This window comes from Squalius cephalus, assembly GCF_949319135.1.
Source record: "Squalius cephalus genome assembly, chromosome: 12".
Classification (NCBI taxonomy): Eukaryota; Metazoa; Chordata; class Actinopteri; order Cypriniformes; family Leuciscidae; genus Squalius; species Squalius cephalus.
In genome coordinates, this window is record NC_137133.1 from 382,389 (window position 1) to 410,000 (window position 27,612).

General features: G+C 44.9%; 2 protein-coding genes across 2 annotated transcripts in view; both read right to left on the bottom strand.

Annotated features, from left to right (window-relative positions):
* slc16a10 (solute carrier family 16 member 10) overlaps positions 1 to 8,422 on the bottom strand; it is a 65,795-nt gene extending 57,373 nt beyond the window's left edge. Inside the window, exon 1 of the mRNA XM_079887584.1 lies at positions 7,477 to 8,422. Within this exon, the coding sequence (XP_079743710.1) occupies positions 7,477 to 7,801 (325 nt within the window). The 5' untranslated portion in view covers positions 7,802 to 8,422. The remainder of the gene's footprint in view (positions 1 to 7,476) is intronic.
* Positions 8,423 to 21,203: 12,781 nt separating this feature from the next.
* The window catches only part of rpf2 (ribosome production factor 2 homolog), a 12,080-nt gene continuing 5,671 nt past the window's right edge, over positions 21,204 to 27,612 (bottom strand). The window contains exons 2-10 of the mRNA XM_079887622.1: positions 27,068 to 27,200; positions 26,948 to 26,985; positions 26,360 to 26,399; positions 26,187 to 26,268; positions 26,018 to 26,094; positions 25,837 to 25,936; positions 22,610 to 22,712; positions 22,021 to 22,165; positions 21,204 to 21,542 (exon numbers count right to left, since the gene is read on the bottom strand). Of these exons, the coding sequence (XP_079743748.1) occupies positions 21,363 to 21,542; positions 22,021 to 22,165; positions 22,610 to 22,712; positions 25,837 to 25,936; positions 26,018 to 26,094; positions 26,187 to 26,268; positions 26,360 to 26,399; positions 26,948 to 26,985; positions 27,068 to 27,200 (898 nt within the window). The 3' untranslated portion in view covers positions 21,204 to 21,362. The remainder of the gene's footprint in view (positions 21,543 to 22,020; positions 22,166 to 22,609; positions 22,713 to 25,836; positions 25,937 to 26,017; positions 26,095 to 26,186; positions 26,269 to 26,359; positions 26,400 to 26,947; positions 26,986 to 27,067; positions 27,201 to 27,612) is intronic.

Genomic DNA, 27,612 nt, shown 5'->3' on the forward strand with positions numbered 1-27,612 from the left:
CATAGTTTATTTATTAACTATTGGCATCTATTTGATTGTATTTAAATAATCATAATATCAACACAAATTGCTTAGAATCAGCATAAATCTGTTATTGTGGAAATCTGACATGTTTCTCACCTGTTGATTGTTTTAGTTTGTTAAAATGGTATAATCCATACTTTGGTTTTGGGATTAATGTGGGTTATGAAAAGAGTTTAGACTAGACCAGACTAGGTGATTGGAGGATTGGATGACAGGCTGTTGTATTTCTTCTGCTTTGTTGTGTGTCTCATATTCTCACATATTCTGCACGTTTCGCCAGTTTCAAAAGTGAAATGTCCAGTGGCTCTAAAAGCGTGTTTAGTTTTTTCCGGAGCAGATGAACGTGAATATGATAACGTTTTATTACGTTGGAGTTTGTGCAGTTCTGAGTTGAAATGTCCGGAGAGTGGCGCTAAAATATTAATGCTCCATTATAAAATAACACACACCTACACTAAAACATAAACCTTCCCGATAGTGTGATAATGTGACATAAAAACGCAATCGTAATCATGGTATTTTATTCGGGTTTTGACCTCTTGTCTTTGAGCTCTTTTATCATGACTCGTCTTTCACAGTATTCGTCCCCGATCTCTCCGCTCCACAAGTAAGAGTACAGCCGAGTATTCGTCCCCGATCTCTCCGCTCCACAAGTAAGAGTACAGCCGAGCTACATTAGCACATCAGTAAAACCAAACCTATGAAGCAGGTTAAGTGATGCAAACTCCTAAATATATTCGTTTACAAATCAGGCACTGTGGTAACATGTGTTTTGAGGTCGTAACATAATTGTGCAAGGAGCCGTGTGAAAACAAGTCTTTATTAATTCATCATCTGCCCCTGTAATCATAAGTGTGTGTGAGAATGATTAAAAGTGCTGGATGCGTTATTTCTGCCAGAAACTGCAGTGAAATGAGTGTATTGGTACTTGCAAAAATGTTGCCCCAGGACTTTTCCAGTGAGCCTGTGTTGCATCATGTGTGGTCTTGCTATTGGCCTTTACTGTAAATGACATTAGTGTACTTTATATTTTCCAGAGAAACTGCTTCAGAAACGTTTAATGACTAATACATGTTTGACAGAGACTGCAGATGAACTGAGGCAATATCTGGAGAGATGAGGAAACCCTTCCTGCGACTGTGTCTGTGTGTGTGTGTGTGTGTGTGTGTGTGTGTGTGTGTGTGTGTGTGTGTGTGTGTCTGTGTCTGTGTGTGTGTGTGTGTGTGTGTGTGTGTGTGTGTGTGTGTGTGTGTGTGTGTGTGTCTGTGTGTGTGTGTGTGTGTGTGTGTGTGTCTGTGTCTGTGTCTGTGTGTGTGTGTGTGTGTGTGTGTGTGTGTGTGTGTGTGTGTGTGTGTGTGTGCGAGACTCATGTACAGTCTTCAGCCGCTACTGTAAGAACGAATCAGTCACGTTTCTCTGGCGGTGATGCTGTGATGATGTCAACTGTGTGTGATCATGATCAGGAAACACGACACACAGAATAACATCATCATCACTGATCATGATCAGATGTTATTGATCACAAATACACCTCTGCAACATGCGACTGTTCATTTATGATATATTAATAAGCTACTTAATTATAATAAGTGGACATGGCAGCTAACCGATTACTATTCACATTCGCCATGTTCAATTTCCATTTCCACACACACAAAAATGAGACTAAAGCTAAATTTGAAAGATCAAAACTGCAACCCTGAAAACTGCTCACTGGAAATAAAACTCGATATTTGACTCCTGAAGTTTGGCATTAAAAGATGATTCCAAACTTTTAAATAGAATTCACTTCCCACTGAAAATGGACACTAGAACTGCTAAGTCAACTAAAAATAAAGCACTTTCACTTCTTTTTTCTCATACAAAAGACTTAATAATGATTTATTTCGGCTAAGCGATCATTCTGAAGCCTGTGATCATGTCTTCAAGGGCTCATGATGGTTCTAAAGAGAACATGTTTTCGTGTATTTGGTTTAATGCAATGGGTTTACGTGGTTTTAGGTAAAGAAAAGTAATTATTTTACACACACTGTCCATTATTGTTGCTCCTCTATGCCCCGCCTTTCTGAAACGAGTCAATTTTACAAAGCTCGTCGTTCTCTGTGCTCTGATTGGCCAGCGATCCACTGCATTGTGATTGGCCTGAATAGCTTAAGCGTGTGACGGAAATGTCACGCTTGTTACCATATCTGGAACATCAACAGCCAAAGCAATAACGACAGGTGATAATGGCGGTTCTACCTTATCGATTCAAGCCCGAATCTGACCCGTACAATGCAGATTGGTAAAGTGGTCTTTCATTGGGGACATAACTACTGATTATAATGACCTATACTGTCTTTCTACACGTCACGCTGCGGGTGTGAGAACACTACGTAAACATAAAACTATGTCTGCATTTGTGATCGTAGAAACGACAAGCAAGCGCTACTCAATACTGCTCAAAACTCGCGTTTGAAGAGTCAGTAGCAAATTCTTAACATATGAAAACACACTTGCGTCAGTCAGAAACCCAGACTGTACTCGCAAAGATGGAAATGCCTCACTTTCTAGAATCAGCGTTGTGCTCAGCCGGCCTTTACTCTCGCCGGTTCTGGAAACTCCTCCGACAAATGCACAGCACACAGTCGAACATTTCAGTTGTACTGTTCTGGAGCAGTGTTGTAAATAAAGCTTAACCGCTGTTTTCTAATTGTGTCCTCCTTCGGAAGGCCAAACAAATGAAGAACACAGCGTCTCCACAACATGGCGGCTCCGGCGGCAACAATACAGCGAGAGTAAACGTTACGCCTTCTGTCTTTGCGTATACATTTACACTGATGTAATTTGTGGAGGCGTGTCTGAACGAAGCGTTTTAGGAAGGCGTGGCTGAGCCTTAACTTTCCAAAGAATATCTCTTTAAGTGTGACACTTTGAGCTTCGTAACTTCGTAACAGATATTTCACATGCACAAACATATTTTTATGCATACTTGTTCTAAATGATTTGCATATAATATGAATAAGAACTAATCATGATGTGTGAGAACTGTCACATGACCAGCACTAGTTACGGCCCTGATACTTCAAGAGAAATTGAAGAACTAACTGATGTGACGTCATTGTGAACAAAATCAGGCTGAAATGAAGTTTGTTTTGTGAGTTGGAAATAGCCAAAGCTGTTTTCTGGAAAGGTTCTCTCCGGCTGCTATAATTCTTTTGTACTCTCATTGGTCCGTGGCGATTACGCAATAGTGGGTGTGGCTCTGAGGCTCCGCCTTCTTTCACGTGGACATCTTCGGTCGAGCTCAGACGTCTGCGAGTGAACACAAACATGAACGCACTGGAGAGCTGCTGCTTTATAGGAGAAAATGAAGTTGTACTTTTGATGAAACGAGACACTGAACCTGTTTGTTATGTTTAATATAGTAAAGCTGCTTAATTTTAGGCAATCTATTGTATAAAGTGCTATAATATAAACGTGACGTGACTTTACTAGAGTGCTGAAACATACGCACATTGCTATGATCAGATGCTTTTTTTATGCTTTATTAAAAAATGCTTGCTGTTTCCTCAGTTTTGTCGTGTGTTTATTTGTCGTTGAGAGGAAAGAGTGCAGCTCAGAGTTACACACTCATCTAACCGTCGCGTCAGCAGTGTGTGCAGTGTCTGATGTTCGATCACAGTATATCGCTCACGGATTTTACCCCTAACCTAAGAACGAGTGTAAGTTCGCTGTGAGTATATCAGGGCCTTTAGTCTGAGTCAGTCCTGCTCCTCCTGGCGCGTCACACGTTCCTCTCTCTCTAATGAGCCTCCTGCGTAACTCAGAGTCTCTGTGTGAGACAGACATCAGGGAGACGGAGGAACAGACGTGCACGTCTAACATCATTACACCAAACCCACCAGAGACACTCGTAACAGGGTCTGAGAACATCAGCATCATTGAACATGTCGACAGGAAAAGCTAGACATGCACAGTCCGATCGGAAACATTCGCTGAAAGTCTTGCTCTGAGGGGTTGCTATGGGGGTTGCTAAGGTCTTCTGGCTGGTCGCTAGTTTGACACTGAACATTCAGGCATGTCTGTGTAACTAGTCAAGTCAAAGTTATATATACAGCGCTTTTCACAGATGATATCCTAATATCTTATATTCACACTTAGGGCCCTATTTTAACGATCTGAAACGCAAGTATCAAACACGAAACGCAAGTAACTTTGTGGGCGGATCTCGCTAATCTAAAATGTGTTGGTCTGAAGTCGCTTCATTATTCATAGGTGTGGTTTGGGCGTAACGTGAAATAAACCAATCAGAGCGACATCTCACATTCCCTTTAAGAGCAGGCGCGCTTGTTCCATGGCGGATTGCTATTATAACGGCGGATTAGCCAGGAGCGGTTCACAGCCGAGGACACCGACGTTCTCGTCAGGGCCGTAAAACACAGAGAAGTGACATTGGGGATGGAGAAACACACCCAGATTAGCTTCGCTTAAACAGGCGTATGATAATCTGGGTAAATGTGTAAGCTAGATTTATGCCTATTCTTTCACATCTTCATGGACACATCAATGATTTCCCTCGTGTGGTAATATTGTTCCTTGTAATAATGGATGGTTTGCAAAAATGAAAACTGCTGCGTCTGTGTGTAGATGAGAGAAGCAAAGTGTGTGTGTTGTGCACACACTACATTATGGCCAAGCATGCGCCCTTAAAATAGCATCTGAATAACATGCGCAACGCTCCACTGACTTTAGACGAGGTTTCTCCTGGTCTGTGGGGAATTGTTTTCTGAAACTGCAAAATAGCACCAGGGAACGTTTGCGCCGGAACACGCCTCCTCTTTTCGCTGAACCGCCTCCGGGAGCGCAAGTTCATTCCCTAATTTACAGACGTGCGTCTGTGGAGGGAAAAGTCTGCTGTGCGTCTGGTGAGAAATAGGAATGACACATGCATCGCTGTACAGAGTCAGTTGCGCTGGGTGCGAGATAGGGCCATAGAGCTGAGCATTAATAGTTAAATCTTGCGACGGTACAAGTAATCGCGCGGCTGAGATTGCCGCTAAACAGGGAACATTCTGTCAAGATTCTCTCAAAGTTATAAACAAACGCTCCGCCTGTAACATTAATAGAACATTTATCTGGTCTTTAATAATGTTCTCAAATCATTAGCACAAAAGCATTATTTATACACCGCTCATGAAATGTTGCATTTAAAATCATCGCTAGTTTCAGAACGTGCAGAGATCATTCGTTCACATAATGTTTGAGTGTAGCACTTTATTTTAGTCCTGTTCCCCACCTGTGTTTATTACAGTAACTACAATAACTGTGTAATAACTAGATACTATCCCGGTCACACTTTATTTTACAGTGGCTTCCTCATACGCTACATGTAGTTAATATAGTAATTACTATAAATTGTGCTTAATTACATGGAACTATCCCTAAACCTAATCCTAAATCTGCTGAGAGATGATGAACGTACAGTTTGTACAATCAGTATTTATGGTTCGTGAGATTGTGTGGAGCCGTTGTGTCAGACGGCAGATGTGGACCCTGACCTCTGACCTCTGACCTCTGACCGGCGCTGGCATGGGTGTGTGGAGTGACGAGCGACAGCTGGCGCTGGTGATGCAATCTCCACCAGGCGTTACGCAGGACATCTTTAACGGCAGCCTGAGACGACCGTATGACTGACGAAACTCCTGACTGCAGATATTCAAGCTGAATTAGCCCTGTCATTGAGTTAACGACCGTAACACACTTCAGCTGAGACGAAGAGAAACAGCGAGGAGTCGTATGAGGATCGGATCATCCTGAGCTGTCGAGAGCGTAAGAAGCGTTCAGATGAAGATGAGCTTCATCACTGCAGCACTCACGCGTCTCGTAAACACACTCGTACAGGATCATCTGGCGGTCTGTGATGGCACAGAACTGCTATAAACACATGACAACATCCCTATGTGTGTGTTATAGCATCTGTTAACTCTCACACAGCACACGCTTTAAAGCAGTGATCTCAAACTCAGTTCCTGGAGGGCCTAATCAAACACACCTGATCCAGCTAATCAATGTCTTCAGGATTACTAGAAACTTCCTTGCAGGTGTGAGTTGGAGCTGGTTGGAGCTAAACTGTGCAGAGCTGTGGCCCTCCAGGAATTGAGTTTGAGATCACTGCTTTAAAGCAACACTGAGATCTGATCATATGTGTGCTTTAGCTGTGGCTCTGCCGAGCGCAGTAAACCAGTGATCATCTACAGGGGAAATCAATCATTGACAGAGACACACTGATGTGACGCCAGTGAGAGAAGTCAATGTCAATGTCTTCTGCCACGATCTGTCAAACGGGCTTCAATCAAACAAAGCACATCATCCTGAACCAGTTTGACATGCAAAAACTGACTCATTTCACTACATTCAGCTCAATAACAGAAACTCGACAGCGATCACACCGGTTCTCTGAGCGCTCACCACAGGACTCGTGTTATATAGGTCACACACTCATTTCCATTGCTGATAAAGTTTCTCTGCCAGTGGATCTAAAGCTAAACTAGTTGAACTTAAACACCAATATTATCATGAGTTTGCAGTGTTTTTATAAAATAACTGATGAAGGCACATTTGTAATGAATAGTTGTCTCACGACAAACTCAGACCAAGTTTTCAGGGTTTGTTTCTGTTGGCCAGAACAATGGTTTAACATTATGAGTTTGATGGGTTGTTTTGAGCTTCTCAATGCTTTACTGATAAGCCTATAATAGACAGTTTAATGGCGGATCTCCATTTAAGCCTTTTGTTTTACATGTTTTCACACTGTGTGCGTTTAATAAACAGTGTGTTCTTCCAAGTCTATTATTTTGTAGGGGTGTGTGCTACATGTACTTACAAGTAATTAACCTAAACCAAACCCTAGCCTTCTCAGTACTTATTTGAGTAATTACAATGGTTCAAGTGTTACACTTTATTTTAAGGTGTCACTGTTACAGTGTAATTATATATTTAAGGACTGAGGAATATTAATTAACTACATGTAGGGTTAGGGTAGGATTGGGATTTGGTTGAGGTTTAGTTTGCATGTAATTATGCATAATTTACTGTTATTAGGCCAACTATGGTAAGTACATGTAACATATGGAACAAGGACACTGTAAAATAAAGTGTTACCAAATAAAGTGTAGCCAAAAACTTTAATAAACAAACTCGCACTGAGAAATATTCACTGTAGTAAAAGTGTGACAACAATCCCTGGTGTGTTTCAAACACTGAGCTTTCGGTCTGAGTGTGAGTGTGTGTGTGTGAGACAGAGCTGTAGGATTGTGTGGACACACACTTCGCTGCTGATCATTACAGTGAGTCAGGAGAAGTGCACGGTGACGCGCGCTCGAGCCCCTTCACCGACACGTGGAGGAACGCTTCTGGATCCGCACGCGCCCCGCTCGCGCTCGCGCTGTCGGTCACGGAAATGGCTGTTACCTGTTCTGAAGCGGAGGTCGTCGTCGTCTTCCTTCCCGGAGCTGAACTCTTTCAGTAGCGCCACGAACATGATACCGAAGGCGTTCTGGATGCCGAACACCGAGCCGTTGCACCACATGGAGGCCAGCATCACCACCCACCCCCAGCCGCCCTCCGGGGGCTCGAACTCCGCCGGCGCCTTGTCCTCGCTCTCGGAGACCCTACCGCCGCCGTTCTCCTGCTGCTTCTCCTCCGGCGCGGGCGCGGCACGAGTCGGCTCGCAGTCGGCGGGAGTCTCAGTCATGCTGGTCGTGTGTGGCTCGGAGTCGGAGTGAGTCTCAGTCATGCTGGTCGTGTGTGGATCTCCTCTGAGTCCCTGTGAATGCAGATACACTGCGCTGATGACTGTTACACTGGTGCAATAAGCTATAAATACAGTTGAGCTGCAGGAGGCGGGGCTACAGACAGACCCACCGCCGAGCGCGGATCAGATGAAGTCTCCTCCTGGAGAAGTCTTGGTGAGGCACATCTGTTCTGCACGGACACGCGCACGCAACATCTGCATCTGGCCGCGGTCACTCGTCCTGTACCTGTACATTATTCACAGAGATGGACGGAATGATCATTGAAATCAGCTATACACAATAGGAGTGTGTGTATAAGCACACAGAATAAGACAGAGACTCCAGTAACTCCTGCAGCTGGACTGCATCAGTCTGCGTCACTGTCCGCGGCACGCGCGCGCGCTCTAGTGTTGTTAAAGTGCTGCACACACACACACACACACTCACGCTGACGCTCGACAAATGAGCTCTGACCAGTTAATAAAATAATTTATACTAGCCTTCACACTGTTGGGGAAATAAATCGCACGTATAAATGGGACCCAGGAATAGACTTTTGTCCTCTGTAGTGGACATTATTTTAGGGAATTTCTCTGACACCACTCCTCTCACAGTAGTAACTCTGGGTGTCCTGTAAAGAGCACATTCAGGGCTTTTCAGAGATACCAAATATTTGAAGGTTTCACCATAAAAACTACTTCTTCTTGGTCTTTAAAAATATGACTGACATTAGTTTAGTGATTAAATGTAACACTCTTATGGAAATATGATAAAATATTGTAACTATCATTTAAACCGGACTACTTTTCAAATTGTATTTCATAAACCAACATCTCAGGAAAATGTTATGGGGTTTCAAATCAAAATATGACGTTCTGTTACAAAACAGGGCATTGATTTCATACATGTCCCCAGTAGAGGACCCCAGGACTTAAATCATGTTTATCAGGCATTTTGGGAAACACAAGTGAATAGGGAAATATATTATACATCAATATTCCTATGAAATATTAGATATAATTATTAAAATGTTGCCAATTATTACTCCCAATTTTGCACTTTTTTTTTTCATTGCATGTTGCCCCGAGAATACATGCAAAGTAGATACAGTGCATACATTGTATTGAATGGGAATATTCAGTTATGGCCATTTAACCCAGATATTGCATAAAGTAAAATGGTGTATCAATTCATTCTGTTATATCTTTCATAACATAGTTGAGAATCATCTTTATACAAATTTTGGTAAAAAGAAAACCTGAAACCCAAATATTAATTGGTGAATGAAAAGAAAATCCCATTGTTTTTGTCTATACATGTCATTTAATTTTTTAAAAGGGCACCTATTATGCAAAATTCACTTTTACATGGTGTTTGAACACAAATGTGTTGGCAGTGTGTGTACACAACTACCCTATAATCAAGTCAAGTCACATTTATTTATATATCGCTTTTTACTGTACAGAGTGTTTCAAAGCAGCTTTACAGAGATAACAGGAAAATAGTGCAAAAAAGTTTGTTTCCAAAAGAAAATAGCATCACAGTCCAGCTTAAGTAATAATTTCAATGATGTTTCATTTTTGTTTTAAAAAAGTTATTGCACTGAAAAAAAATTATAAACGCAACACTTTTGTTTTTGCCCCCATTTTTCATGAGCTGAACTCAAAGATCTAAGACTTTTTCTATGTACACAAAAGGCCTATTTCTCGCAATATTGTTCACAAATCTGTCTAAATCTGTGTTAGTGAGCACTTCTCCTTTGCCGAGATAATCCATCCTCCTCACAGGTGTGGCATATCAAGATGCTGATGAGACAGCATGATTATTGCACAGGTGTGCCTTAGGCTGGCCACAATAAAAGGCCACTCTAAAATGTGTGGTTTTACTGTATTGGGGGGGTCCAATAACCAGTCAGTATCTGGTGTGACCACCATTTGCCTCACGCAGTGCAACACATCTCCTTCACATAGAGTTGATCAGGTTGTTGATTGTGGGATGTTGGTCTTCTCCTCTTCAATGGCTGTGCGAAGTTGCTGGATATTGGCAAGACCTGGAACACGCTGTCGTATACGCCGATCCAGAGCATCCCAAACATGCTCAATGGGTGACATGTCCGGTGAGTATGCTGGCCATGCAAGAACTGGGATGTTTTCAGCTTCCAGGAATTGTGTACAGACCCTTGCGACATGGGGCCGTGCATTATCATGCTGCAACATGAGGTGATGGTCGTGGATGAATGGCACAACAATGGGCCTCAGGATCTCGTCACGGTATCTCTGTGCATTCAAAGTGCCATCAATAAAATGCACCTGTGTTCGTTGTCCATAACATACGCCTGCCCATACCATAACCCCACCGCCACCATGGGCCACTCAATCCACAACGTTGACATCACCCACACGCTGTCTGCCATCTGCCCTGTACAGTGAAAACTGGGATTCATCCGTGAAGAGAACACCTCTCCAAAGTGCCAGACGCCATCGAATGTGAGCATTTGCTCACTCAAGTCGGTTACGGCGACGAACTGCAGTCAGGTCGAGACCCCGATGAGGACGACGAGCTTCAGATGAGCTTCCCTGAGACGGTTTCTGACAGTTTGTGCAGAAATTCTTTGGTTCTGCAAACCGACTGTTGCAGCATCTGTCCGGGTGGCTGGTGTTAGACGTCTCGGAGGTGAAGATGCTGGATGTGGAGGTCCTGGGCTGGTGTGGTAAACACGTGGTCTGCGGTCGTGAGGCCGGTTGGATGTACTGCCAAATTCTCTGATATATGCACTTCAAAAGAGTCTGCACACTCCACAAAAGACAAAGAAACGTCAAAAAGCGAGATAATTTCAAGTGCTTTTACTGAGAAAAAAAGAGGAAAAGCGTGGGAGCGGCAAATGTAAAGAACAAGATCACCAGACACAGACAAGGAGAATATAGTCTTAATCTTACCAATCACACTTTGTCTAAAGATGAAGAGAACATTCTAAATAAGGGTTTTCATTTGTCCCCATCACAAACACCAATCCTTTCAGACTTAAAGTGGAACTGTTCAAATTCTTCCGTTCTTTAAAACTGAGATGCGTCTTTGACAAGAACCCGACTACTCCCGTAACGCCAAGAATTTATAATCCTTTCAAAACAAAAAGCACCTTTTGCCCTCCAACATCAAGTGATCCAATTGACACTTTTGTGAAACTGGTTGAGAGGGATGTTGATAATCTCCTTTGTCATGAAAGATCTGTGTCTAACTGTACCAAAGGCGAATCACAAGCTCTTTCCTCCCTACAGAACATGAGCAACGTCATCATCAAGCCTGCAGACAAAGGTGGAGGTATAATGCCCAGGGAATCATATGATCAAGAAGTACAACGTCAACTTAATAATGATGATTTCTATGTAAAATTGAATGGTGATCCTACCCAGTCTTTTAAGAAGGATATTGATGGATTTTTTTAAATCAGCTTTCAATAACCAAACGATTACTGAAATGGAATTACAGTTTCTAACATGTAAATATTGCTGATCACTTACAAAGCACTAAATGGTTTAGCTCCGCAGTGCTTGAGCGAGCTCTTAACGCATTATAGTCCGTCACGTCTATTGCGATCTCAAAACTCCGGCCAGTTGATAATACCTAGAATATCTAAATCGACTGCTGGCGGTAGATCCTTCTCCTATTTAGCACCAAAACTCTGGAACAGTCTTCCTACCATTGTCCGGGAAGCAGACACACTCTGTCAGTTCAAAGCTAGACTAAAGACACATCTCTTTGACCTAGCATTCATATAATACATTATAGACTTCTATAATTCAGTGTTAGGCTGCATAGATTAGGTCAGCTGGAACCGGGAACACTTCCCATAAATCCTGATGTACTCGTTACATCATAAGAAGAATGGCATCTACGCTAATTTTTAGGGATGTGGTATCGAGCCGATACTGAGCTCATGTACCCGTACTCATATTCGTAAAAATGCTCCTATACCAACAACCGATACCAGGCAGCGTGTGTACAGTGTTTGTGTACAGACAGATAAACACAGACAACAGAGAGTATAATGGTGATAAAATAGAAGGCTGTCTATGAAGTAAATGTATCTTATTAGTGGAATATTAAATTAAATATAGTAATGCCTATATTTGATGAAACAAAGATGAAGTTCTCAAGGTGAACGCATACCTTCACTCTAGGGGTCAAACAACTAAACATCAAGTCAGGAACCTTGGTGTGTCCCTAGAGTCAGACCTTAGTTTCAGAAGTCATGTCAAAGCAATAACTAAATCAGCATACTATCATCTGAAAAATATTGCAAGAATTAGATACTTTGTTTCCAGACAAGACTTAGAGAGACTTGTGCATGCTTTCATCACCAGCAGGGTGGATTATTGTAATGGACTCCTCACTGGCCTTCCCAAAAAGACCATAAGACAGTTGCAGCTCATACAGAACGCTGCCGCCAGGATTCTGAGCAGAACCAGAACATATGAACATATCACACCAGTCCTCAGGTCTTTACACTGGCTCCCAGTTACATTTAGGATTGATTTTAAAGTATTATTACTGGTATATAAATCATTCAATGGCCTAGGACCTCAATACATTGCAAATATGCTCACTGAATATAAACCCAACAGATCACTCAGATCACTAGGATCATATCAGCTAGAAATACCAAGGGTTCACTCTAAGCATGGTGAGTCTGCTTTTAGCTATTATGCTGGAACAGCTTCCAGAGGAGATCAGATGTGCTCCTACAGTAGTCACTTTCAAATCCAGACTCAAAACACATCTGTTTAGCTGTGCATTTACTGAATGAGCACTGTGTCACTGTTCGTCCGACTGTTTGTACTGTACTGTATTTTATTTTTTATTTTTCTAAACTGTTTTAATTATTCTTATTTCTTTTTATTATTTTAATTTCTTCTATGTAAAGCACTTTGAATTGCCATTGTGTATGAAATGTGCTATATAAATAAACTTGCCTTGCCTATATAGCTGTGGTCCCCACAATCATCCCCAAGGACATCCTTTATGGTGAACTCGCATCCGGCAAAAGACCCCGAGGTCGCCCACAGCTGAGATATAAAGATGTTTGCAGGCGCTGCCTCCTCAAGAAACAGCTAAATACAGGCGAGGAGAAGATTTGAAACTAACAGAAGAGAGGAGAGCCAACTACATCTGCACTTTATGCAGCAGAGACTGTCACTCCCGCATCGGTCTCACCAGCCACCGACGATGCTGTTTAACTTTTAGTCGCAACACCACGAACTCTTAGGGCACTCTCAGTGAAAGTGACAGTCTCAGTGACTTCCTTTTCTTAGTGGTGTCAGCGCTGTAATCCGGAAAGAAATTAAAGGTTTCTCTGCCATATTTATGTCACATTATGTCATCTTTAGGCATTATGTCACATTCAGTTTAGTTCATAGACTTTCAGTGCGTTTTCATCTGTCACATGTTTCTTTGTTCAGTTTCCCGCCATTCTTTCGTCTCCTTGGTTACCATCATTATTAGTTCATGTGAATCAGCTGTGTTTAGTGATTATCCTTGTTGTATTCACTCCTGGGGCCCGTTCTTCGTACGTTGCTTATTACATCCGAGATCAAATGACACATCCAAGATGATATCATCGTGCGAATCATGATCTGGCTAACTCGGTTCTTCGAACACACTTGCCGGATATGATTAGTATAGCTGGATTGTGTTATCTGAGATAATTGCGCGTTCATGCGCTGGTTAAAAGGGGATATGTATCGATAGTAGAAACATTGATCAGCAACGCTGCTATTGGCTGCTCAGCGTGGCCAAAGGGCGGGCTCAGTTTTTTCGGAATTTTAATGTTTAATCAAAACGCCAGGGAACACCTCAAAGTCTGCAAAAGCCAGGAGAGAGGGCTGGCAAAAAGTAGCAGACAATTTAAATCCGTTAGAAGTGGCCATGTTTGATGTTTTTATCACTTATTAGCTTTTTTTTTATTTTTTTTTTTTTTATAATTGCATAATTACTTTGTGCATTGTAATGTCAGAGTCACCACACTAGAACATGGGAACTAATAAAAGTGAAGTACAAAAATATTCTACATAATGGTAATTTTTAGTTATATTATAGTCTCTTTTATAAAAGGCACTGTTAAATAAATGGTGTTCTGTTTATAAAAGCAACCAAGAAAAAGGCTGAGAAAAAAAAAGAAAAGAAAATATTTTAGTAGCCTACACTGTAAAATAATTTTTGCTGCATTAAATTAAGGCCGTATAGTCATTTCAACTGTTAAATCTTGAGTAATGATGAACTGCTTTGACTTGTGAAAGTGAAAACTGATAAACTTATGTTAATGTAAAAATATTTTGCCATGAGTTATTGATCACATTTTTCCCCAGTGTAGTTCATTGTAATGACATTGTGTTTTCCTCTTTTGTGCACTTTTACATAATACACCAACACTTGTATCTGTTCCCAAGAAAGTGGAGCTGAAATATGTGCAGTAAGTGGACATTTACTAACTTTCCAAAGGAAAGAAAGTATAAGACTTTGTAATGTCCATTTGTTTCCATTGCACTGGACAGTGAATAAACCCTCTCAGATAACTGTCATATGGAGGAACTAGCCTACCTGCGAGTGCATAAATAACTTTACTTAATTTATACTTGTATGCTTTATGGCTGCAATATAAGTTGCAGGATTCCACATCTACAGAATGGCCTACAGAAGAGTCTGCACAGACAGAGGAGACATAGGCCTACAGGTGGGCAGTGTATAGACAACTTTTCCTTTTTATTTGTTGCATGAGGCATGTGTCTAATATCTCTTGTTGCAGGCACTTGACCACTGGCTTTTCTTTACAAAGAACAATTGAAATAAAACTCAAGGAACTAAGCATATTAGTCTTTTATTAAACATTTAATGAAAAGTGTTTTTTTTTTTTTTTTTTTTGGCAATGTTGTGTAATATGGCACGTGCAACAATGTCACAGGCCCTGTCAGGTGTGCAACCCTCAGACTTCTCAGACACTGAAATCTTCCCTTTAGTTAGCCAAAGTTCATTTCATTGTGTGCCCTTGTCCTGGCTAGAGCTGCACTGTAACTGGTTTGGGTCAGGGAATGGGGTCATAAAACACCTGTCTGCAGGAACATGTCATAATCACCTATGAAAAAATGCAGTTTTGTTAGGATCAGCATAAGTGTATGTAATACAGTGAGCTTGATATTTAATTGTGGAACTTTTCTTACCACTTTCAAATAATGTGCATAGATGTGAATCTCTAAAAATGATTAAGTCATGCACAGATCCTGGCCATTTTGCTTTCACATTTGTGATATGGAAGATTTTAGTCAACTGCCTTTTTTTATTTTATATAATATTAGTAATCTGGAATATTAAGAATCACAATAGTAACTGGGCTGCACATTTACATTGTGAACCCCCTTTCTGTTCACATAATCCCCTTCATTGAGGCCTTGATGGCAGTCTATGGTTTAGCCTATAGGCTATAGTACCAATCACGTTAGTGAAGCCTGAGTGACATATCTGTAATCGGCATGGTCATGATTGTATGATCTTCATAAAAAATTATGATAACCTAAAAAAAATAATTAAAAAAAACTGCTTTACAACATTGGGTCTTAAGTGGCTTGGAAATAAAAAAAATAAAAAAATAAACCTGTTTTTTTAAACATAAAAGCGACAAAAAACGACAATCTCACGAATCACGAGAAAAAAAAAAATATATATATAGTACAGGCCAAAAGTTTGGACACATTACTATTTTTAATGTTTTTGAAAGAAGTTTCTTCTGCTCATCAAGCCTGCATTTATTTGATCAAAAATACAGAAAAAAATGTAATATTGTCATATATTATTACAATTTAAAATAATTGGTTTTCAATTTATTATACTTTAAATTATCATTTATTTCGGTGATGCAAAGCTGAATTTTCAGGATCATTACTCCAGTCTTCAGTGTCACATGTGACATCCAGTCAATCACATGATCCTTTAGAAATCATTCTAATAAGATGATTTATTATGAGTGTTGGAAACAGTTCTGCTGCCTAATATATTTGATGAATAAAAGGTTAAAAAGAACTGCATTTATTCACAAAAAAAAAAAAATTTTTTAATATAAATCTTCTTTATTATCACTTTTTATCAATTTAACACATCCTTGCTGAATAAAATTATTGATTTATTTAAAAAATAAATAAAGAAAAAAATTACTGACCCCAAATTACTGACCAGTAGTGTATATTGTTGTTATAAAAGATTTCTATCTTGAAAATATTTGCTTCTTTTTTTTTTCTTTTCTTTTTTCTTTTTCTTTTTTTATTCATCAAAGTATCCTAAAAAAGTATCACAGGTTATGAAAAAATATTAAGCAGCAGATCTGTTTCCAACTTTGATAATGAATCATCATATTAGAATGATTTCTAAAGGATCATTTGATAGACTGGAGTAATGATCCTGAAAATTCAGCTTTGCATCACCAAAATAAATGATAATTTAAAGTATAATAAATTGAAAACCAATTATTTTAAATTGTAATAATATATCACAATATTGCATTTTTTTCTGTATTTTTGATCAAATAAATGCAGGCTTGATGAGCAGAAGAAACTTCTTTCAAAAACATTAAAAATAGTAATGTGTCCAAACTTTTGGCCTGTACTATATATATATATATATATATATATATATATATAAATATATATATATATATCTCAGAAAGTGCACTATCGCGCTGCGCTGGACTTCCCGTATCAGCTCCGCTTATGAAGCCGGGATCTAATCCTGTTAACATGAAATAAGCCTGCTCCCGAGCAGGTTTAAGTTTGCGCACATGTTGCTATGACAGCAAGTCCAGGATGAGCGTTGAAGAACCAAACAATCCAGGATCATGCCAAATCGCCAACAATCAAATCCAGCTAAGTGAGTTAGCGACGTACGAAGAACGGACTCCTTGTCTGGTCACCGTAATAATGTGAGTTTCCCTGCCTTTTACCTGATTCTTGAGCGTTTCTATTAAAGTGTTGTTTGGATTTCATCTTCTGCCTTTTCCTGATTACACCACAGCGTTAAAACTGCAAGCACTCACATTTTCTTCAGGAAATGTACATTCTAGATATATAGACCATTTCAAGGACGTAAACAATAACAAACACGTTGGAATGCTACTGCGCATGTCTGGTCCTGAAACATTTCCGGTGGCGCCATTTTTAAATCTCAGATCTGTGAAAACAAGCGCGTACCTTTTAAGTCTAGCGAAGAGGCAACAGTTAAAAAGTATTTCCAAAAACTGAAAATAAACGATGATTGGAATTACCGGACCCTTTAAATAAGACTTTGATGTGTAAACTTTTTACACAGAACATTGAACGTTTGCCTGAATAGTCTGATTGTGTGTTGCAGCTGCTTGTGTGTAACGTTACACGAGAGATGCGATAAAAGCATATCGCAGTCTGGATGCTTACAATTAATTTCTTAGCGGAAAGGTTGGGAACATTTATTCGTACAATGTGGATGACATAATACAGTTTAATCATTCAAGACAGGTGTAACAGACTGAGAAACAGGCAAGTCAAACAAAAGCAATAGTTTGATCGTGGGACAAGAAATCTACCTGAAGAAAAGTGAAAGAGTGAGAATCAGACAGTCAAGGTTGCCATTTGCTATCCTGATTAAACAGTCGCATCTTCAGGAGGAATAGAAGAGACTTGCTGAAAACAGGAGACTGTGTCCTTCCCCTCAAACTGAACCTGTGGAAGACTTACCTGTTGCTTCACCAGATTTAGAGCTGAATTCAGAGCAGGAAAACAACGTGGACGATAATGCCAGTGCAAGTTGTTCATTTTCTGTGAATGCCAAGAGTTCACCAGTGAGACAGTCAATTTCACTCAGTGGGTAATGAGAAACTGGCAAGATTTGCTAGACCAATCAGAGTGCCTGGCAGGTACCGGAAGTAACACAATAGGCTATAGTACCAAGTCCTAAGAGTAACTTAAGTTTATTGTTATGTGCAAGCTGTTAAATATTTTATTTCTTTCTAGAATATAAAAAAGGGAGATGTCATGTATAATGTGTACATGTTGTAGTGTAACTGTGTGAACGCTGTGAGGTGCTATTACGCCACCATCGGTATTAGACACGTTTCAGCGTCTGTTAGAACCGCTCCTGCACACTCGTGCTCTCCTCATGCAGGTCTCGCTCACCGCAGGTCTCGCTCACCGTAGGTCGAGTCTCACCGTAGGCCTCGCTCACCGTAGGTCAAGTCTCACCGTAGGTCAAGTCTCACCGCTGGCCTCGCTCACCGTAGGCCTCGCTCACCGTAGGTCTCGCTCACCGTAGGTCTCGCTCACCGTAGGCCTCGCTCACCGTAGGCCTCGCTCACCGCAGGTCGAGTCTCACCGCAGGTCTCGCTCACCATAGGCCTCGCTCACCGCAGGCCTCGCTCACCGCAGGTCGATTCTCACCGTAGGCCTCGCTCACCGTAGGTCTCGCTCACCATAGGCCTCGCTCACCGCAGGTCGATTCTCACCGTAGGCCTCGCTCACCGTAGGTCTCGCTCACCGTAGGTCTCGCTCACCGCAGGTCGATTCTCACCGTAGGCCTCGCTCACCGTAGGTCTCGCTCACCATAGGCCTCGCTCACCGCAGGTCGATTCTCACCGTAGGCCTCGCTCACCGTAGGTCTCGCTCACCATAGGCCTCGCTCACCGCAGGTCGATTCTCACCGTAGGCCTCGCTCACCGTAGGTCTCGCTCACCATAGGCCTCGCTCACCGCAGGTCGATTCTCACCGTAGGCCTCGCTCACCATAGGCCTCGCTCACCATAGGCCTCGCTCACCGCAGGTCGATTCTCACCGTAGGCCTCGCTCACCGTAGGTCTCGCTCACCGTAGGTCTCGCTCACCGTAGGTCGAGTCTCACCGTAGGTCGATTCTCACCGTAGGCCTCGCTCACCGTAGGTCTCGCTCACCGTAGGCCTCGCTCACCGCAGGTCGAGTCTCACCGCAGGTCTCGCTCACCATAGGCCTCGCTCACCGCAGGTCGATTCTCACCGTAGGCCTCGCTCACCGTAGGTCTCGCTCACCGTAGGTCAAGTCTCACCGCAGGTCGATTCTCACCGTAGGCCTCGCTCACCGTAGGTCTCGCTCACCGTAGGCCTCGCTCACCGTAGGTCGAGTCTCACCGTAGGCCTCGCTCACCGTAGGTCGAGTCTCACCGTAGACCTCGCTCACCGTAGGTCAAGTCTCACCGTAGGCCTCGCTCACCGCAGGTCAAGTCTCACCGTAGGCCTCGCTCCGCTCACCGTAGGTCAAGTCTCACCGTAGGTCAAGTCTCACCGTAGGTCTCGCTCACCGTAGGCCTCGCTCACCGTAGGTCAAGTCTCAACGTAGGCCTCGCTCCGCTCACCGTAGGTCAAGTCTCACCGTAGGTCAAGTCTCACCGTAGGTCTCGCTCACCGTAGGCCTCGCTCCGCTCACCGTAGGTCAAGTCTCACCGTAGGCCTCGCTCACCGTAGGTCAAGTCTCACCGTAGGCCTCGCTCCGCTCACCGTAGGTCAAGTCTCACCGTAGGTCAAGTCTCACCGTAGGTCTCGCTCACCGTAGGCCTCGCTCACCGTAGGTCAAGTCTCAACGTAGGCCTCGCTCCGCTCACCGTAGGTCAAGTCTCACCGTAGGTCAAGTCTCACCGTAGGCCTCGCTCACCGTAGGTCAAGTCTCACCGTAGGCCTCGCTCACCGCAGGTCTCGCTCACCGTAGGTCAAGTCTCACCGTAGGCCTCGCTCACCGTAGGTCAAGTCTCACCGTAGGCCTCGCTCACCGCAGGTCTCGCTCACCGTAGGTCAAGTCTCACCGTAGGCCTCGCTCACCGTAGGTCAAGTCTCACCGTAGGCCTCGCTCACCGCAGGTCTCGCTCACCGTAGGTCAAGTCTCACCGTAGGCCTCGCTCACCGTAGGCCTCGCTCACCGCAGGTCTCGCTCACCGCAGGTCTCGCTCACCGCAGGTCTCGCTCACCGCAGGCCTCGCTCACCGTAGGCCTCGCTCACCGTAGGCCTCGCTCACCGTAGGCCTCGCTCACCGTAGGTCTAGCTCACCGTAGGTCAAGTCTCACCGTAGGCCTCGCTCACCGTAGGCCTCGCTCACCGTAGGTCAAGTCTCACCGTAGGTAAAGTCTCACCGTAGGCCTCGCTCACCGTAGGTCGAGTCTCACCGTAGGCCTCGCTCACCGTAGGTCGAGTCTCACCGTAGGCCTCACTCACCGTAGGCCTCGCTCACCGCAGGCCTCGCTCACCGTAGGTCAAGTCTCACCGTAGGCCTCGCTCACCGCAGGTCTCGCTCACCGTAGGTCAAGTCTCACCGTAGGCCTCGCTCACCGTAGGCCTCGCTCACCGTAGGCCTCGCTCACCGCAGGTCTCGCTCACCGCAGGCCTCGCTCACCGTAGGCCTCGCTCACCGTAGGCCTCGCTCACCGCAGGTCTCGCCTCACCGTAGGCCTCGCTCACCGTAGGTCAAGTCTCACCGTAAGCCTCGCTCACCGTAGGCCTCACTCACCGTAGGTCAATTCTCACCGTAGGCCTCGCTCACCGTAGGTCAAGTCTCACCGTAGGCCTCGCTCACCGTAGGTCAAGTCTCACCGTAGGCCTCGCTCACCGTAGGTCAATCTCACAGTAGGTCTCGCTCACCGTAGGCCTCTCTCACCGTAGGCCTCGCTCACCGTAGGCCTCGCTCACCGTAGGTCAAGTCTCACCGTAGGCCTCTCTCGCCGTAGGCCTCGCTCACCGTAGGCCTCGCTCACCGTAGGTCAAGTCTCACCGTAGGCCTCTCTCGCCGTAGGCCTCGCTCACCGTAGGTCAAGTCTCACCGTAGGCCTCTCTCACCGTAGGCCTCGCTCACCGTAGGCCTCGCTCACCGTAGGTCAAGTCTCACCGTAGGCCTCTCTCGCCGTAGGTCAAGTCTCACCGTAGGCCTCGCTCACCGTAGGCCTCACTCACCGTAGGTCAAGTCTCACCGTAGGCCTCTCTCGCCGTAGGTCAAGTCTCACCGTAGGCCTCGCTCACCGTAGGCCTCGCTCACCGTAGGTCAAGTCTCACCGTAGGCCTCTCTCGCCGTAGGCCTCGCTCACCGTAGGTCAAGTCTCACCGTAGGCCTCTCTCGCCGTAGGCCTCGCTCACCGTAGGTTGAGTCTCACCGTTCTCGCTCACCGTAGTTCTCGCTCACCGCAGGTCGAGTCTCACTGGCGTTTTTAATGCGTTCGACAGTGTCTTTCTCTGACGCCATGTTATGTTATGTCTGTCACTGGACAAAGACTTTTTGATAATTTGAGCTGGTGCCCTAGCAGCCCTGTCCGGTCACACAATACCAGAACTACTATTGTTAACGGTGACTTAATTCATTTGTACACACACACACACACACACACAATTTGGAAAAATCTGTTTATTGCATCACAACCTCTCCTCTTCCTCAGACTCTTTCATCGTGTGTGTGTGTGTGTGTGTGTGTGTGTGAGTCAGCCGTCAGTCCTGGCAGTCTTTGGGGGGACACGCTCTGCTCTCCTCTCCCGTGTGTGTGTGTGTGTGTGGTCAGTTGTCGGTCTTGGCTGTCTTCGGGGACACACTCTCCGCCGGCTCGCCTCTCCTCTTCCTCTTCCTCAGGCCCTTCATCTTGCGTGTCTGCAGTTTGTCCAGGTTCTGCTTCTGCATGTGTAAGCGGCCAAACCTGGTGCCGAAGGCATCATGGGAAATGTTCTTCTTCTTCTTGGGCTGCAGGTGAAATGAAGAATCACATGACTATCACATGACTTTCACATGACTATCATCTGGAGCTCGTACTGTACACAGATCAACACACATATCCCATCAAACCCGTCTCAATGAGTTACATCTCAACTCTTCTGGATTCAGTTTCAATGGGCATATTACATTATAGTCATCAAAAAACATGTCTAATTAACTGAATCATTAAAGATACACAATTTAACTTTAGATTATTAAAAGTTAAGAAAATTATGAAAGTGATTAAAACTGAAAAATTCCTCATATCTTTCAGCAAGTGCTGCACAACTGAGGTTTACCGGTAAAATCAGGGACATTTGTGATATTCCTCAAAAAATAAAGTTTTAATTGTATTATTTTTACTGAGAAGTACATTCTACTGTACAACAGTAATGTCTCTCGCACAGCCCTGCTTACAGATGTGTGTGAGTGAGTGTGTGATTGTGAGAGTGTGTGTGTGTCGCACCTTCACTCCTTTGGGTTTCTTGTGGGCAGTTCTGTACAGGTCGTCTGAGGCCATGTGACTCCTCCTCATGATGAAGTCGAAGGACGGGCCCATGTCCTCCAGCTCGACCCGGGGCGTCCGGCAGCCCGACTTCTTCAGCAGCACCCTGTCAAAACACTGCTGTCAGGAGAGTGTGTGTGTGTGTGTGTGTGTGTAATAATGATATTTTTACTGTTTCCACCTCCTCTTTCCCCAGTGACATTGACAGAGGGGATCGAGCGATCTCTCTCTCTGGTAACATTTACATGCTGGGTAAGATTAATGGTGTAAGTTATCATCATCTCATACATCTATTTTGTAACTATTTTAAGTGTAACCACAACCATATTTTGTCATTAAACCTTTTTAATTACAACTAATGTGCAAACTAGTTATACTATTACTTAGTATTGACGTTGAAGTGCGTCATACTGCAATACAACATCGTCACTCTCTATAGCAGCGCTCTCCACATACTGAGCTGTTGCAACTCATTCGGCAGCCTGAACCACTGCAGGAAATGCACACTTACTGGTGCGGTCAGGAGTGTGTGTGAGTGTGTGTGTGTCACCTGTAGCTGCGCATGTAGATCCTGCCCTCCAGTGCTGTGAAGTGAAGCACGTGCTCCAGTCCAGCCAGACGCACCGCAGACACTCGCGGACCGCAGAAGAAATCTGACACACACACACACACACACACACACACAGAGAGAGAGACGAGAGGACGGTTACAGCACACTTCACTCTCCTCAACATACAACCTGAGGAAACACTCAACCAAATCAGCACGGCCTGAATCTTGTTATAATCGTGAAAAATGTTGTGATTACACTTCACCTCATGTGAATAAACAGTGACAGTAACAGTGACAGGGACAGTAACAGGGACAGTAACAGTGACAGGGACAGTGACAGGGACAGTAACAGGGACAGTAACAGGGACAGTAACAGGGACAGTGACAGGGACAGTAACAGTGACAGGGACAGTAACAGTGACAGTAACAGGGACAGTAACAGGGACAGTAACAGGGGACAGTAACAGTAACAGGGGACAGTAACAGTGACAGGGACAGTAACAGGGACAGTAACAGGGACAGTAACAGGGACAGGGACAGTAACAGTGACAGTAACAGGGACAGTAACAGGGACAGTAACAGGGACAGTAACAGGGACAGTAACAGGGACAGTAACAGGGACAGTAACAGGGACAGTAACAGGGACAGTGACAGTAACAGGGACAGTAACAGGGACAGTAACAGGGACAGTAACAGGGACAGTAACAGGGACAGTAACAGGGACAGTAACAGGGACAGTAACAGGGACAGTAACAGTAACAGGGACAGTAACAGGGACAGGGACAGTAACAGTGACAGGGACAGTGACAGTAACAGGGACAGTAACAGGGACAGTAACAGGGACAGTGACAGTAACAGGGACAGTAACAGGGACAGTAACAGGGACAGTAACAGTAACAGGGACAGTGACAGGGACAGTGACAGGGACAGGGACAGGGACAGTAACAGGGACAGTGACAGGGACAGTGACAGGGACAGTGACAGGGACAGTGACAGGGAGAGTAACAGTGACAGGGACAGTGACAGTAACAGGGACAGTGACAGTGACAGTAACAGGGACAGTGACAGTAACAGGGACAGTAACAGGGACAGTGACAGGGACAGTGACAGGGACAGTGACAGGGACAGTAACAGTGACAGTGACAGTAACAGTGACAGGGACAGTGACAGGGACAGTGACAGGGACAGTAACAGTGACAGTAACAGGGACAGTAACAGGGACAGTAACAGGGACAGTGACAGTAACAGTGACAGGGACAGTAACAGGGACAGTAACAGGGACAGTAACAGGGACAGTAACAGGGACAGTAACAGGGACAGTAACAGGGACAGTAACAGGGACAGGGACAGTAACAGGGACAGTAACAGTGACAAGGACAGTGACAGTAACAGTGACAGGGACAGTAACAGGGACAGTGACAGGGACAGTGACAGGGACAGTGACAGGGACAGTGACAGGGACAGTAACAGGGACAGTAACAGGGACAGTAACAGTGACAGGGACAGTAACAGGGACAGTAACAGTAACAGGGACAGTGACAGTAACAGTAACAGGGACAGTGACAGTAACAGTGACAGTAACAGTGACAGTAACAGGGGACAGTAACAGTAACAGGGACAGTAACAGGGACAGTAACAGGGACAGTAACAGGGGACAGTAACAGTAACAGTAACAGGGACAGTAACAGTAACAGGGACAGGGACAGTAACAGTGACAGTGACGGGACAGTAACAGTAACAGTGACAGTAACAGGGGACAGTAACAGTAACAGGGACAGTAACAGGGACAGTAACAGTAACAGGGACAGTAACAGGGACAGTAACAGGGGACAGTAACAGTAACAGGGACAGTAACAGGGACAGTAACAGGGACAGTAACAGGGACAGTAACAGGGGACAGTAACAGTAACAGGGACAGTAACAGTAACAGGGACAGGGACAGTAACAGTGACAGTGACGGGACAGTAACAGTAACAGTGACAGTAACAGGGGACAGTAACAGTAACAGGGACAGTAACAGGGACAGTAACAGTAACAGGGACAGTAACAGGGGACAGTAACAGTAACAGGGACAGTAACAGGGACAGTAACAGGGACAGTAACAGGGACAGGGACAGTGACAGTGACAGGGACAGTAACAGGGACAGTGACAGGGACAGTGACAGGGACAGTGACAGTAACAGGGACAGTAACAGGGACAGTAACAGTAACAGGGACAGTAACAGGGACAGTAACAGGGACAGTAACAGGGACAGTAACAGTAACAGGGACAGTGACAGGGACAGTAACAGTAACAGGGACAGTAACAGGGACAGTAACAGGGACAGTGACAGGGACAGTAACAGGGACAGTAACAGTAACAGGGACAGTAACAGTGACAGTAACAGGGGACAGTAACAGTAACAGGGACAGTAACAGTAACAGGGGACAGTAACAGTAACAGGGACAGTAACAGGGACAGTAACAGGGACAGTAACAGGGACAGTAACAGGGACAGTAACAGTAACAGGGACAGTAACAGTAACAGGGACAGTGACAGTAACAGGGACAGTAACAGGGACAGTAACAGGGACAGTAACAGTAACAGGGACAGTAACAGGGACAGTAACAGGGACAGTAACAGGGACAGTGACAGTGACAGTAACAGGGACAGTAACAGGGACAGTAACAGTAACAGGGACAGTAACAGGGACAGTAACAGTAACAGTGACAGTGACAGGGACAGTAACAGTAACAGGGACAGTAACAGTAACAGGGACAGTAACAGGGACAGGGACAGTAACAGGGACAGTGACAGTGATACTTCAGTCAGACTGCTGTGATTGAGACTGCTGTGAAACACGTGTATGGGCGGATTTATCATACACGGGAGGACTGAAGGAGGACTCTCACTCTCAGCGGCTGAGACACTGAGCTGTGCTTTATATTTTGAAACCAGCAGAAATATTTCACTTAAATAATTACAGATACAAATTTTTTTTTTGCTGAGTTTCGGTTCGTTGCGGGGAGCGCCCTGCTTGTTTTAAGCCCTGGTCTGAACACTGCCTCTGATTGGCTGATAAAACTGTTTAGCGCACAGGAAGTTGATTATCGCGATGACATGAGACATGTGTCCTCCACAAGAGTGAGTAGAGACAACACCTGAAGTCCTGCTCAAACATCTGCTGAACACAGATAACAGAGTGTGTGTGTGTGTGTGTGTGTGTGTGTGTGTGTGTGTCGCACCTGTCAGGACGCTCCTCAGGCGCTGGTGCTCTCGGTCCGTGTCGAACAGCTCTCCGGCGAACACCAGCAGGGGTTTAGTTCCCACGGGACACGTGTCCTTCTGCACACACAGCTCACGTTACACTCCCAACTCTCTCTCACACACACACACACACACACACACACACACACTGCTGCTCACCTTCAGGGCCTTCAGAGACACACACTGCTCGACGCCCAGCTCAAACATGTCCAGCACGTGGAAGTCGAACATGCGTCCTGTGGAGGACACCAGCACACATTAACACACACACACACACACACGTGGAAGTCGAACATGCGTCCTGTGGAGGACACCAGCACACACACACCAAATATGAGGTTGTTGGGTCTCTTCTTGTTGTGTGAGCCGAACAGAAACAGGGAACAGTCTGACTTCTTGGAGAAGAACTCCTGAGGGAAGCAAACACAGCACGGTTACACACACACACACACACACACACACACACACACACACACACACGAGTGTGAAGCATGATCTCACCAGAGCCGTGGAGTCCTCGAAGGGCCGGACCATGTTCTTCCTGTCAGGACAACAACACACACATCATCATCTGACTGACATGACTTCAGCTACGCTAGTTCAGCTACGCTAGTTCGGCTACGCTAGTTCGGCTACGATCTTTCATGCAGTGTGTAATACAGCTGTTTGTGAATGTAAAACATCTGCAGAGTTTCACAGATAACTGGAGTTATATATCCTAAAAGACTGATTCCTGTCTCACTTCCTGCTCGATCCTGATTCGTAGGTTTGTAAGTCATTTGCATAATGCCAGCCTCTGGTCTCGATTGGCTGAACAGCATTTCTAAGCCCCGCCCTCAAACACTGTAGTTGTATCTGAGTTACTGTCCGTATCACTGTGATCAAGAGCTGAGATTCAGATATGATAATGAGCGTTTGCTTTCTGACCAATCAGAGCAGAGCAGCTCTCAGAGAGGCGGGGCTTAGAGAGACACTGAGAGAGAGCTGATGTGCAGTGCAGATCATGAGGAGATCAGTGTGTGTTTGAGCTTGTGTGAGTGTGACCCTGTAGCGCCCTGAGACTCCACCGGCGGCTGACGGCACACTTACTTCTTGTACATCACAGCATTGGGTTTCTTCAGCGCGTACTGAAAACACACACAGAGCGGATGAGGAACACACACACACACACAGCTGATGATGATGATGATGATGAAGAGCGCGACTCACCACGTCCTTCAGCGCCTGAGAGAGCGTCTCGCTGGTGTTCCCGCCTTTGATGATCATGCAGTTCTTCAGGCTCTCCGTCAGCTTCGGCTCGCGGCTCTGCAGGAAACGCTTCGCACGCCGCGTCTTCGCCTTACTGGGGGACACACACACTGAGTGTTAGTGTGTGTGTGTGTGTGTGTGTGTGTGTGTGTGTGTGTGTGTGTGTGTGTGTGTGTGTGTGCGCGCCGCGTCTTCGCCTTACTGGGGGACACACACACCGAGTGTTAATGTGTGTGTGTGTGTGTGTGTGTGTGCCGCGTCTTCGCCTTACTGGGGGACACACACACGGGTGTTAATGTGTGTGTGTGTGTGTGTGTGTGTGTGTGTGTGTGTGTGCGCGCCGCGTCTTCGCCTTACTGGGGGACACACACACCGAGTGTTAATGTGTGTGTGTGTGTGTGTGTGTGTGTGCGCCGCGTCTTCGCCTTACTGGGGGACACACACCGAGTGTTAATGTGGGTGTGTGTGTGTGTGTGCCGCGTCTTCGCCTTACTGGGGGACACACA